The following is a 14,857-nucleotide window of genomic DNA, read 5'->3' on the forward strand; positions in this document are numbered from 1 at the left end:
TATTTCATCCATGTTTTCAAAGGTTAGGCCAAAAGTGCCATTAAATTGTTTCATAATATAAAGTATTTGTTGCAGCATTTTGATTTATACTATCAATTTATTATAAAAAATGTAGTCATCCATCGCATTAACAATAGCCCATATCTTAAGTTAAATTTTAGCAAACATATAAAATGAAGCTAATGTCGGTGTTGACAACTCTACCTCAGCTCTGAAAGCAATGTGTGCCAGCCGGATTCAGCCATTAGTTCTTAGTGCTAACGTTTAGCACCAATGCTAATGTTTGAGCTGGCATTATACTCTCAGGCTCTTCAGGAGTGGAGGAGCCTAATGGCTGGTATGAAAGTTGACATTTTAAGCCTTAATTAAATATCGATACAGTGCTTTAGAGCATGGGTTCCCAACTTTGGGGTCGGGACCCATTTGTGGGTCACGAAACATGTCCCCATATGATTTCCAGTCATCAATTTAAATGCAAAAAAATTGCTAATGGAATATTTTCACCATGATTATTGCATTTATTTAAAATAATCATAAATGAACACAAGTATCATAGTTATTAGGTTTGTTTACATTGTTGTTATTCCCATGTTTAACTGAGTTATTAGTAAAGTTTGCATACATAAACAAGTAATAACTGGGATCACGAGTGTCTGCAACTGGTAATTTGTGGGCTGGAAGCAAAAAAGTTTGAAAACCACTGCTTTAGAGAATAACAGAAAATGAAATATTGTGCTATTTCAGTGTATCAATATTTTCTTACACCCTACTGAGTGAGAAACAAAAGCTACATAATTGATCTTTTCTACACTCTCACAATCAAAGGTGGCGGTCGTCATATACGGTACGATCTCCCTGACTGCTAAAGACAAATAAGTTTGATGTTCAACCTTTCTGGGAACAAAGCTATAATAGCTCAAAACACTCTCTTAATTCAGCAGCAAAAACCAGTTCAAGCTCAAAGATGTCCCACAATCTACAGGGATCACAGAGTCTCACAAATCAAATGTCGTTCTGATTCAGACAACGCAGCAGTACCACAACCTGATAAATCCATTCCTCAGTTAAAACCTAAACTCTAAAATCTACACTAATCTTTTGTGATAATATATGAGCAATTCATGTAGATTTTAGATGTCTTAAGAAGCAAAAAGTCCTGATATTGTGGTCAGCACTGACTGTCCTGCTGGTGTTTTTTGATGTCAAGTCACTGTGTACCATTAGGCTGGACTGAACGGTACACAACGTGACCGGAAAACCAGAAAGCTCAGCTCCTCACACCAAACAACACTGTAGCAAAAGCTTTTAAGGTTACTCAACCTGCCTGAAGACTTAAAAGATATGTTTGTAGAAAGCCAAAAATGTTTTACATTTGGACAAAAAGGAACTCACATATAGAGAAACTGAGTTTGCCAAAACATGTGATGAGGCGGTTTAAAAAGGTTCGAACCCTGGAACGACTGGATTTGATTAAAGCTTTCAGCGTGTGCCCACCTCTTTTCCAGTGAGGACGTGTCGTGCCAGCTTGACCTTGGCGAAATTGCCTTTGCCGATGGTTTTCAGTAACCGGTAGTTACCGATGTGCGGCTGGTCATCTGATGTGGTCATGGACCTGGAGTTGGGACATTGTGACATGTTGTATCGGCCAGATGATGACTTCTGTTCCTGCAACAAAAACAGACAATAGGTATATATGCAGCTGTAGAGATGAGATGAAAAAACTAGATACAAACTTTCACATAGACCAAAAATATAGAAAACTTATAGTCCTAAAACAATGTCTTCCGCGCAGAGGACAATCATTATAGACAGATTGGTAATGAAAAACAACACGTCTGAATTCTGGAAATAGAGATTTGATTTGTGACAAATGGGATGTATTACACAAATGTTGATTCCATCTGTGACTAACTTTCCTGCCTGCTTAAAAATGAAAAAATGGATGTCCCACGTCACAATGATAAGCCTTCCACAAACGGTGGCTGAGCAGAACACAACAAAAGGAGCCGACAACATGTATGAAACAAAGTCAACTTATTTTATAAGAAATCATTAAACTGGTTGGAATTATAAAAAAATGAGTTTTGTGGCGTGTGTCGGGTATTTGTTTTCAAACAAAATTAAACATCTGAAACAACATCCTCTAAAAGTGGTGATTTCATAGTTTTTGCCAGGGGTTAGAACTGCAAATGTGCTGAAAATTATAATAATGAAGCTTCTCAAGATATGACAGTCAGGAAGTAAACCAAACTTGTCCTATTAAAATAAAAATAAATAAAAATAAATGCATGAATACAACTTCTCACCAACACAGCAGCTGGTGTATGGCAGGTCAACTGTGGTTATTGACATTATCTATGGTTTTGTCGTACCAATAACGTCTACTTAATAGTTTTGTTTATGTCTATAAAAGCACAGTTGTGTTTAATCTGTGGTAGACATGATTTGAAATTAGAAAGCTGGCAAGTTGTAACTTGTGGCCAAACAATTATCAAAACAGGTAATAATTTCTCATAGGGTTTGCCAACATGGGTAAAACTATGAATGGATCGGTGCACCGAAGGATAATGCCAAACAAAATTTTAATTAATTAAATTCGGTGCTCTAAAGAATGGCAGCGTTCCCAAAATATTACTGCATTTAATAAAGTTTTGCACAAAAACTTAAGAAGAATCCAGACGTAAAATATTTTCCATTCTTGCATTTTTCACCACATCTTTTCAACCTATTTGTAACACAGAAGTAATGTAATCTGCAGAGGAGAAAAACTTTAAACATTCCTACATGACCTTATGAATTAAAATAAAATCATCTGGTCCATCGTCATCTAAAACCCACTCTCAGAAAACAAAAACAAAACCTTGCTGTGCTGGCAGGTTTTGTACGACTGGCAACAGCGATTGTGTTTCAACTCCAGGAAAGGGTCACAGCAACCGTGTGCGTCTATAGATGTCTGCTGATGTGTGCGTGTTGTGTGTCTGTGATCTGAGAGGACAGGTGACAGAGATCGGGGTCAGAGGAGAGGACGACTGGCACCAGGGTGACAAGACACACACACACAGCACGCACGCACGCACAGTCTATGAAATAAACAGAGTGTGGTGCACACAAACTAAAACACAAAGGTGCTGATCTGCAGGTAGGCCCTATGTGTGTGTCCATCAATGGTACATTGTCCTCTGCTGTAATGCAAGAAGACTTAAATAGTCCATTTCCTTTCTTCTCCAGCTCCAACGTAAACTAGTTACAAATGACCAAATTAAAGCTCCACCACTTCCTGTAATGTACCCACCCTTCATGCTTTTACTTAACCGTTTCCCCCTTCTCCAAGTTTTGGGTCATGGGAAACGAGGATCATCGTGATTACCCCAGCAGCTTTGAGCTTTTTCTTTTCCCCCTTCTCCAGATGGTATGATCTAATGTGTGCGTCTCAATCGCCCCCCACGAGCTTCCTTATGCTGACACTGTAGACTTAAATAAAACGTAATGGGCCAGATTAAGCTTTAAAGAACGAGGGGGAGCAAGGATTTAAAACTGACAGTCAAGTCAAACCAGGAGGAGCGGTAAAAGGGTCTTATGTGGTCTTGAATGAGGGATAAAGCAAATTATTATATTTTTTATTTTTGGAAAGAATGGGAGGCAGATCACCTGTTCTACATTAAATAATAAAGATGATCCTGGTCCTCAAGGGACACTACTCTGCTGGTTTTAGATGTTTCTCTGCTTTGACATAAGTGATTTGAATGGATGAGTGATTAATGAGCTTGAAGACTTGCTCAAGAGCCGAGAAATTACCAACACATGCAGGATAGAGGCCCTTGACCAGGATTTACCAACTGATAAAGGCCAATCCTAACTTCCATTTCAGTTTTTTTAAACAAATTTATAGAAATTTCAGGCTTAATTTATTGATAGGTGTTAATTATAATTACAAATTCTAATATAAATCACAAAAATGTGCTGCAATTCCAACAAAAGCACATTTAAATCTGTTGTCTTAAGTTGATTATAAATGAAACCAATGACTTTAAGTGATTTTGACTAAAACTTTATTAAACATGGTTTTAAAGAATAGTCAAACTGGTCCCATTGCAAGTTGTTCAAAATGAATTACCCTAATATAAATAATCTGACCCTGGCAGCAGATCCAATGTTATAACATTAATAGGTTTTCACAGTAATTATTGGAAAACTGCATCTCCAGTCTCGCATTTTAATGTTTTCCTGTTTGTTTTTCCTTCTCCCCTTCAGAATGGTCGGCCCAGACAACGATAAACCTTTAAGATTCCCGTCATGAGTGGATTTGGTCTCGCAAACTAGAGAACATCAACTGACCCTCGCAATTTACACACATTTCCTCTACTGTCTCTCACTTATTTGTGGCGCTCAGCTCTCCGGTCCTCCTTCCTCTCCTATCCTCTTTCATGTCTGACTATTTTTGTCGTCTGATTCTTCCTTCGTTTTTGGGCAGCTGCAGGCTACGCGAACCCCCTACTGACACACGCGTACACAGATATAAACACATGAACACGACCAGCTCTCCCCTCGGTTTTAATTATAGATGTGACGGAGGACAATAAGTGACATCATCGTTTGGTTCCTGCATTATTGCTCTCTGATGTTGAGTTTGACTCAAGAAGACCAATGGGGAACTGTAGCGTATTATCTAATTTAACATGTTAAAGATCTTCACATGTCTGTTTATTACTGGCTGGAACACAAACTCGATGTAGTTCTGGGTCTTTCGGTAAAACAAAACGACAACTTTGTGAAACAGGAAATGTAGCGTTTGGGCTTTAAATTTAAAAAAAATCGTGTTAAAACTGGTTTTAAAACTAATACAAGTCCATCCATCATCTGCCACTTGTTCCAGGGTCCAGTAAGCCTCCAGCTGTTGAGAAGATTCTCAGCACTACAGGACTTTGCCATCATTTACAGTTATGATTTTCTATTGTGATCTTGCCATAAGCGAATCTAAACCCCTTCCTAACAAAAACACAAAGCTGAAAAAAAAAAAAACTCTCAAAAAAACAATCTATACATATCCCTTACACCTTTTTATTTTTCCATAAAAGTAATCAACTGGAAGAGTTTGGATGTCAGAAGCTTCAGCAGGCAGGAGCTCTTCAGAGGTCCATCAGCTCTCTAAACTGATGACTTAGCAACTCAGATGCTAAATAAGGACATAAGCATTGCAGATCTCCGTCTTCCAGCACAAGAACTTCTTTGCTATTCTTTCGTGTCTTTTGCAACAGATTTGATAATGACCGCCACTTCAAGTACAACAGAGAAAAGCACTTTTGCTGTAAAGCTGAAAAACTCAGCTCCTGTATTTGGAGCAAGGTTCACAGGGTGCAGACCTTCTATGTCTGCTGTCTACACTGTACAGAGACCATTACTGTTGCGTTAATATACCGCTGCACAACTGGGAACTTCCCCCTCCCTCCAACACACAGGCAGAGACTGAGATGTTCGCAGCTGAAAACCATTTAATGCCACACTGCAAAGCATTTGCACATGATCAAAACACACAAACCAAAACAAGGAAGTCCAAGAAATCTAAGGCAGAGCTGACTCTGGCCTCGTTTTTACTGACTTTTACTAAACTAAATTATTGAAGGAATTCACTCAGATGCGAACGGATGAAATTTTACACGGTGCAGCGAAAGAGAAGGAAGCTCTGCACACCACTATAACTGAGCAGCTAATACTAAACTCGAGAAAGGAAAAGTCACACATAAAGGGGATGATAATTGCACAGGCAAAGCAGAGAGAGTTAAAAAGGAGGGGTTACCTTGGAATCACTTTTGACACAAAATGTAAAAAGCATTCTCCAATTCTTTCTATTCACTGCACCTCAAAATAATCAATTCAAACCCCAGTCAGATTTTTGGAATTTGTATTATGTGGTTTTGTTGTCACCATACAAATTAATTTAAATCGGCCAATGTTTGTTGCTTGGTTTGTGGGCAAAGCTGAGCCTCGACTGTTGTGCTTTTTGAACAAGAACAAAAGGAAACCCTTGCGTATAATATATGGAAACTTCTCTTCTTAAACAGAAACACCCCTGCTCGGGGTTAATTGAATGTAAACACATTGTTCGTCTGGCTGGAAATAATGACCTAAAATGAAACTACTAGGTTTGTGAGTAAAAGCCCTTTAAAAGATTCATCTCTGCTGTTGGTAACAAACAGAATACCAGTACAAAAAGTAATAATCACTCTACAGAACGTCAGATTACACTTAATCACATACAGTACATTTATTATAAAATGCTAAGCTGAGGAAATTTGGAAATATGCCAAATTGGAAACTGCATGGGAATTATGAGAATTATTGGGAATTTAAACATATTTTATCACATTTTAACAAAAATAAAACCATTTTGTTTTCACAGACGGATAATTTGGAAAAACTAATTTAATTACCTCACTCGCATAGGAGGACGTCATTATTTTACACCCACATGGCTTTTAGAGAACAATGGATTTTGTACACTTCTACTTTTTTATTTCTAATTAATGTACACAAAACATGTAAAAACTGAGCCTGCTTTTTAAATGGCAGGTTAGAAGATTTTAACACACCAGCTCTGATTGGTCTTTTAGTCGTTAGGGCTCCATCCACCTGCAATATTTTGAATTACTTCTCTTTTTTAAGCAGAGTTGTCATCACATTTGATCAGGTTTGGCTGAGGAGTGAATGCTCTTAATGAGAAGCTGAGAATAGAGAAAAACAAGAACAAAAAGAGAAAAGGCGCCATCGCAGCCAAACTCTGAGTTGAAAGTGGCTGCTGAAAAACTAGCTGCGTATGGTCTGAAATACTGAGCCGTGAGACGTTTTTAATCGCACACCTACCCGGTAAGAAAGGAGGAATGATGTCTGTAGCAAATTACTACAACTACAGTAAAAACAACTGGACACAGTCCAGTACACCTGATACATTGACTTATTTTGATTTTTTTTTTAAAAGGATGTCTACTGCCTCCAACTGTTCTTCATTACCATTAATAGTTGCATTATTTCCGTCATTTTTTGGATTAAAAAGACTACATTCTGTTACTACAATTGTAGGTTACAATAGAGGTATGGCTATAACGGTTTTCAAAAAGTTGCATTTCAGCTGTCTACACAAAAAACACTAGGGTGGGGTTTCAAGATTTGTTTCCCCTCTGGAATATGTTTTCAAAAATTATCATTTTTGGTCAAAGTAAAACAAACAAACAAAAAAAATAATCTGATGGACAGGTTGCACCAGTTGATTATTTAATGCATTCCTCATCATAAATCTCTACCCCTTGAAAACACAAAGGTTTGCTCCAGATTTTCTCTTAAAAATGTATCTTGTTTATCAACAACAGACCTGTTCTGGTCCAATTCTTGTGGTGCTGAGGGCGTGAGCTGTATAGCAGCAGTGTGTTTTGACAGATGACATTAAAAAAACAAACATACAGTAATTAGGTGTAATCACGACTAAAGTGACCAAATGGCTTTTTTTGATTATTGCTCACTTTAAAAGATGATCTTTTTCAGGTCAGGCTCATAAGAAAATAGTGTTTCAGTGGCCGTGTCTTCTTTACTGTATGGTCTTATTGGGTCTGATAAAAATAGTGTAATTTGATCCAGCCTGACAAGCTACCAGAAGAAAAGTAAGCAACACTGTATTACTTCTGAGAAATGATTTGTTAGAAAGCAAAAAAAATGCTATTTAGAAGTTGCCTTTTAATTTTTTTTTTAATTTAATCAAATCTAGAGAGTCGACACATCTCATTGAGAGCTGATGATTTTACTGTGAACAAAATGACTTTATATTCCAAGTTATTCAGAATAGAGATTGAGTGCAGTCATTGTTAATATCTTTAGGAATGGTGGCCATTTTTAAACAAGTCTATTAAACCTTATTTGGTGACTTCAATCATTTCCGGCATTTACATTTTTACATTTATGTTTTAACAGCCTTTGTCCATCCGGTGGGCAAAAATGGTACAGTTTCTGCCTTTAAATCAGCAGTCCCTAAACCCCGGGCCATGGCCCAGAACCGGTCCGTGGGTCGTTTGGTACCGGGCTGCACAGAAAGAATAAATAACTTACATTATTTCCGTTGTATTTATTTGAGTCTGAGCCATAGACTTAAATATCACAAGACTGAGTCCCGCCCATACCGTCCACTGGTAGCATCTGTGACAGCATGGAGGAGCAAAAATGGCGTCTAAAAGGGCAACAGCTCACAGCCTCCATTGAAACTAATAGATAAACAACAAGCTGAACCAGATCTGTTTCACAGATTATTGGTCATGTTTTTACAATAAATTAATAACTATGTTAATTTCATTCAACAATCATGTAAAACAGCAGATTTATACCAGAAAAATATATAATTTATAAATAACAATGATCTAAACCAGACCTGAAGTCAGCCTGTAACTTAGACTTTAGCTAGTTGAAAAATGATGACTTCAGCAAGTAATAAGGTATATTTCATATTTCTTCTGTCATACAAAATAATAATTTTTTACCAGTCAGCAGTTAGAAAATGTTCTCTGGTTTTAGGATGAAACTTGTCTCTATTAGCTAAACATCTCCTTAACAGGTCAGGTTCCTCTAACAGAAAACTAAAAATACTCATATTTATAATATTATTTTACACTCTGTAGGTCTAAATATTAATCAGAGGACAAAGTAATATTTAATAGTTTGTGTTAAATTGTAGCATGATTCAACAGTGCTACACTCTGTATATATGCTCCACAAGCTAATATCTGCTAACCAGTTCAATAAATAACAGTGGTTATGTCGACTTTATATGATTATTTTAATTTTAAACTGTTACATTATGTTCTGCTCAGATCACATTGAGCTAAATAAGATCAAATCTGCTGACTTGTGTTGTAAAATGAGACGTTTTCCTGTTTATCTTCTGTTAATAAATCCATAACACAAACAGCTTTTCTGGCATTATTTAAAACATTAGATAGATTTTATAAACTGTAAAATATTAATAATAATTGTGTTAGTATTATTATTATTAATAGTTTTAATGATTTCTACATCATCAGTCCTGTTTTTCTGCTCTGTTGTCAATATCTTGCTTTAGCCCTTAGCTTCTCCAGCCGATCACACGCCAGGGGTAGACATAAGGATATTTTTCAGGTTGTCCGCTGGACAACCTGTTGACAAAACCTGGTTGTCCGCAAAACATTTTGGTTGTCCAAAAGAATCTCAAGAAAAATGTACTTTAACAAGTATATTGTTCTTTAGACAAAGTTTATTATGTATAACTGTCCTCAGTCAGCCAGGTTGACAGGATCTGCGTGAATAAAACTTCCTCATTCTCTTCTTTGAAATAGAGTATTTAAGGCTCAGGGAGTAAAGCAGCAAAAATGTTGCTAATAAAATCTAGAGGTTACCCAACATTCATAATCTTTTTTTCTGCAAACAGGTCAAATATTTTCACTTAAATAGGAGTATACTGTACATATGACCTTATTAAAAGTTACAGTTAGTATTCTGTTCAGCTTTACCAAGTTTTTTCTCCCTTTCATTTTTACAAATGACGGACACCTGCGGCAGAGAACTTTAATCAAGATCTTTTTTCGTGGTTGTCCACCGGACAACCAGGAGACAGGATCTGGTTGTCCAAAGTGAAAATAGGTTGTCTTAGACAACCTAAACAATGGTTATGTCTACCCCTGCACGGTAACGTGGTCTTTATGCACTCCAGTTGTTCTATAGGACCTCCTTGGTCTGAGCAATGTTTTATTTTGAAAAACGACTGGATTCTCTATATTACGTCCGTCTATGACTCACTCTTGATGCATATCAAGACGCGTGTCTCGGTGAAAACAGACGTCTTTGGAAAGTTTCTTTACAAAGGCAAAAGGGATAAGTTGTTGGCACATATCAGGAAGACGCTGCTAATAAGTTTCGGTTACATACAAGTACAGTGAGTGGATTGATGGTTATTATAATATTCACAACATACCAGTTTTTGTGTTGGTCATAGGCTATCATTTTATTTTGTTGTATTCATCTGTGTCCCATCCATCCCTATTCTCTCTCATTCACACATTTTCACGGACCTTGTCGGTCCGTGAAAATGTGTCTGACAATAAACCAGTCCGTAGTAGGGTTGGGCATAATCGTATCGTGTGTGACTAATCGTCAGAAAAACATTAATCGATTAATTTTTGTCACTTGACAATTAATACGATTAATGCCAACAGGTAGAATCCGCTCGCTGCTCCTCTCGGCTTCAAATATGACAAACATTAAAAAAGTTCTGTAATTTATTTATCTATCAACACAATTTAAAATTTGTTGTAAAGCCTGAAGTCTGTAATTTTGACACAGTTTGGAACAGATTTTTATGAAGAGCAAATCTTTCCCACTAAATAGGTCATGTGACTATGAAATAAGGGTGTCCAGGGACTCCAGGGGCTTAATCGTCAAATTAATCGTTATCGGCTAAATACCACAATTAATAGTGATTTATTTTTTTGCCAATATTGCCCAACCCTAGTCCGTGGCGCAAAAAAGGTTGGGGGACCACTGCTTTAAATGTTTCTGTACACTATCGGGGACTTTTTTTTAAACCAGGGTGTCTGATGACTTCCTCCGGTTCTTACCTTTAGCTTGACACTCTTAAAAAAATGTCAAAAGGCTTTTCTGTAATTTCAGGGGTGACCGTTAAAAGGGTAAAAAAAACAACAAAGTAAAAAAAGAAAAAACTGTTTTCTTTTTGCAATTGTTTTGAAACTAAAATTTAAATTTACGAACCATACATGGATTTAGGGCTGCCACAAACAATTATTTTTTTAATCGATTAATCACCAATTATTTATTCGATTAGTCAATTAATCAGATCATACGTTAATTGAATTTAAAACACAGCTTATCGTGCCAGAATGCAGCTGCTATTGTATAACCATCATTAGATTTTAGCTATATGCCAACTAAAAATAATTGCTGTGGAAGGTAAGTTCTGCTCTGCAGATATTGCACAGGTTTCTCTTTCATTTTCTTAAAATGATCCCACACTTTTGAGCTCTGTTGTCAGGTAGCCATGATACCAGAGCCTGTCTGTATAATGTCTTGTGACGTCCACGGCCTACCCCAGTTACCACTACTGTGCATGTGTGTCAAGGACAGAAAGGCAGATGTGGCAGTGGAAGGTGTCAAAGCAGTTTGGAGAGAAAAACAAAGTAAAGAAAAAAAAAGAAAACGATTAATCGATAATTAAATTAGTCATCGATTATTTTAATAATCGATTAGTCGTCGATTAATCGTGGCAGCCCTACATGGATTATTGTGAAATGTAGAGGTAATCTCATCAAAAGACCCAGACCCAATGCATTACCATCACAGCAACAGAACCAACTCACAAACACCCGAGGGAAAGTAAAGTTGTGAGAGGCTCCCTACTTTAGCAAGGTGGTGTCACGCTGGGTTTCAGTGTGCTGTGAATGAAGCATGTGTGTGTGTGTTCTCCTAGAACGACTTCACCCCAACACCCCTGGTTTGACTGTGTGCATTTGTGTGTGTATGAAATCAGTTCAGCGCTGGTGTTTGCACTCTTACGATCACTATTAAGACACGCTGCACAGCACTTCCTGTATAAGTCTGTGGGTGTGAACGGTGCATGAGAACCACCGGCACAAACACGTCAGTGCAACTTTCACAAGGTGGCAGGCTCTGAAAGGCAGGTGATTACGTCATTCGTCAGCATTCTTACATTTTGTTCCTTTAGCTCAATAAAAAAAAAATCCATCAGTTCATGAGATATTTTTCCAAAACACAGACAGGAACAAGCATTATTAACTCTTCACTTTTTCACGTCCCAGTGAGAGGTGACTGTCCTGAAGCATTTGAGTCGACAAAATACACGAGTGTGAAGCTCAGGATCAAACTGGTCTCCAGCTGCAGCGTCTAAAAGCAACGTGACGAGTCAAATTTAATTAAAATCAAGTCATTTAGTGCGACACACAACACCACACCATTTTGACCTTGAACGACTTCTGTTATCGAGTTTACCACAACCTGACTGCCACATTCAAATGATGGCAGCTTCAGTGTTTCCCAGCAACTCAAAAAAACCGTCCATTTTCTGCCATTATTCATTGTTTTTCTGGACCATCTCCAACTTTAAGGTTAATAAGTTTTGTCTGTAATTTTAAAGTAATAGTCCTTTTCCCCCACAGAAGTCAATTAGACATGTCAGAGCAGGAACTGGATGGGTGTACTAATGATGCCTGCACTCAAATTTGAGTGTTCTGCTCTAAAGTTGGTTCATTTTCGAGGTTTACCAGAAGACTGAAAAAGAAACTCATCACATTTTTATAGAGAAAGAAGCCAATCCAATTCAAGATGGGCGCCACAGACAACCAACATTAGCAAACATGGTTTTAATTAAGTCAGTATTACAGAAATGGGGCTAAAACTGACTGTAGGAGATGAGTAATGAGACCAAAACAGATACAACTCAGACATTTTTAAACGACCTTCATCTAAAACTGTCAGGAAAGGTGGCGGGCGGTGCCCTTTCTTTCTTCTTCATTTAAAACATGATGATCCACATAAACAACTGGGTGTATTTCCTCCATCATTCATGTCACCTTTGCTTGTTGTGAACTGACAGAACAAAGCAAAGCCAGTTTTAAGGAAGCGCTGAGACGAGAGAGGAGTGTACGTTCCTTCACCTGCGTGACGTCAAATTCTTCAAATCAACAGTTGGCTGCCGCACCTACGACTCAGCTCAACCAGAAAGGCCTGTTCTGCCCTCCGCTCTCAGATCCAACACAACAAACAACTCCCAATCCCGCCCCGCAGCTGGTTTAACGCCTCGATTCCCAGAAACTTTTAATTTATGACCATCAAAAAGTGGCTCTGGTCTTACTAATAATTAACAGTGTGTAAAGGGGAAATGGTGAGTGACTCCCTGTGTGTTGGAGAGAGTAAGCCTGATAGTCAATGACCATCTGTGTTTTTTTAAGTAAGTTTTTTTTGCTATGGCCCTGTTAGGCCTGTTTTTCTATTTGACAAATCTGTCAAGGCAAGAGGCACAATTTATAGTTTCCTGGAGTGAAAAAACAAGATTTACGCCACTGAGTGCTGCGGTGTTAGAGGACACTGACTGACAGTCGGAGGGAAAATTAGAGGAAAGTACAGCATTATTAAAATCATCCCTCAAACTCCCTGTGACAATTTATCCACACTTTTCAGTGACTTTTATTCTCAGGTATATAGAATTTCAGTCTCATAATCTCGCTGCGAGCCTTTGCCTTTCTTTCCCACTCCCAAGGTGTCAGGTGAAAACGCACCAACCTGTGCCCAGCTAGACTCAAATTTCCAATACTGTGTTTGCTTTGTCTTTGTCGCCATGGTGCTTAGCAGCATTTTTAATCTGGGAGCCTTATCGGGAGGGGTTAAAAAGGTCAGAGTGAAATAAAGAAACAAGATTTAAAAAAAAGTCAAAGACTTTGTAGTAAATTAACTTTTTTTTAAAGTTTAAAGAACAGATCACCACGCTAACACAAAGGTGGAACCATGTTTTTTAGGTCTCAACCAGAGTAGCTGGTGTTGCTAATCTCATTAAAACTGCACATAAACAGAACACGTTAATCTGTAATCACATTGGCAACAAGTACTTTTTTAGTTATTCGTTGCTGAAAACAATGATGTGAAAAGGCTTTATTTTCTTTAAACCTAACGTCCAAAAAAAACATCACAAATAGAAGGAGAAAAGAGTCTTTTATATAGGGCTGCACAATATATAGAAAATTTATCATCGCAATAATGGCCAGTGCAATGTATCACAAAAAAACTGCACAAACTGCAATAAATGGTTGGCTCAAATGTTTGCATTTATGCTTTTGTGAATCACATCGAAGCTTGAAGTCTTTGACCAATCGGATGGATCTCTTTACATTATACAGATCTTAGAGAGTCGCAATGAGAGGAAGATGACTAGGTGAAGAAAATGTTAACAACAAAGAACTTGTGGTCACAAAAACAACAGAACATCTCTTAGTCTTATCTGGAGATATTTTGTTAAATTTATTGTAAAAAAAACTGATGGTAAGGGGCATTTTTCAGTATTTAGAGCATCAGAAAATGTTTTATGGGGCAATGTCTTAAAGTCATGAAACTATTGCATGCAGTTTGTTTTTTCACTGCTTCTACAGCAGCTGTGTCTAGTTGTCACGTTGGAATGGAAATGACGTATTAGTAATTTTTGTTGCTCTGAACCCAGAGCAGAAAGACATCAACACTGTATACAAATACTTAAGTATTTGTTCATTTATTGCAATATAAGCACCATTATCACACATTGCAGGTTTCCTTAATATCGTGCAATCCTAATTTTTAACAAAAATTCCAATATTTTGTGAAAAAAGTAAAGTTACTAGTTGATATGACAAAACTTTTCATTCGAAGACAACAAAAGATTTACTAGCTTAAAAGTCTACATGGAGTGCATTTGCTTTTGGTGGTGAAAAATGCATATTTAGTGACTATTGTGGTTATAAGCATGGCATTAGCTGACCTTCTGTAATGCACAATACTTTAGAACACTGAAATAATCTGTCAGGAAGTGACCCAACAGACTAACCTGTCAAAACAGTTCCTGTTTTAAAACAGATCTACAGCCTGGATAACATTTTATTACTGAAAAGATTTTATTTCACTTTAAAGATATGAAATACAAACAAAATTATATCTTATAACAGCTTTAACTAGCATTTAAATGTCTTTTAGATATGACTAAAAGGAATATTTATGAGGATTAATACTCCCAAGAATAATATTTTTGCAGTTTTTTTTCATTAAACAAATTCAATCTAATAAAAAATATATATAT

At 37.2% G+C, this 14,857-nt stretch overlaps 1 protein-coding gene across 6 annotated transcripts in view; it reads right to left on the minus strand.

Annotated features, from left to right (window-relative positions):
- Positions 1-14,857, minus strand: part of mark2b (MAP/microtubule affinity-regulating kinase 2b) — a 62,505-nt gene that overhangs the window by 38,157 nt on the left and 9,491 nt on the right. For all 6 annotated transcript variants that reach the window (XM_014019047.1, XM_014019050.1, XM_014019048.1 and 3 more), the window contains one exon: positions 1,495-1,665. In XM_014019047.1, coding sequence (XP_013874501.1) covers positions 1,495-1,665 — 171 coding nt within the window. The remainder of the gene's footprint in view (positions 1-1,494; positions 1,666-14,857) is intronic.

Source organism: Austrofundulus limnaeus, unplaced genomic scaffold, assembly GCF_001266775.1.
Source record: "Austrofundulus limnaeus strain Quisiro unplaced genomic scaffold, Austrofundulus_limnaeus-1.0 Scaffold208, whole genome shotgun sequence".
NCBI lineage: Eukaryota > Metazoa > Chordata > Actinopteri > Cyprinodontiformes > Rivulidae > Austrofundulus > Austrofundulus limnaeus.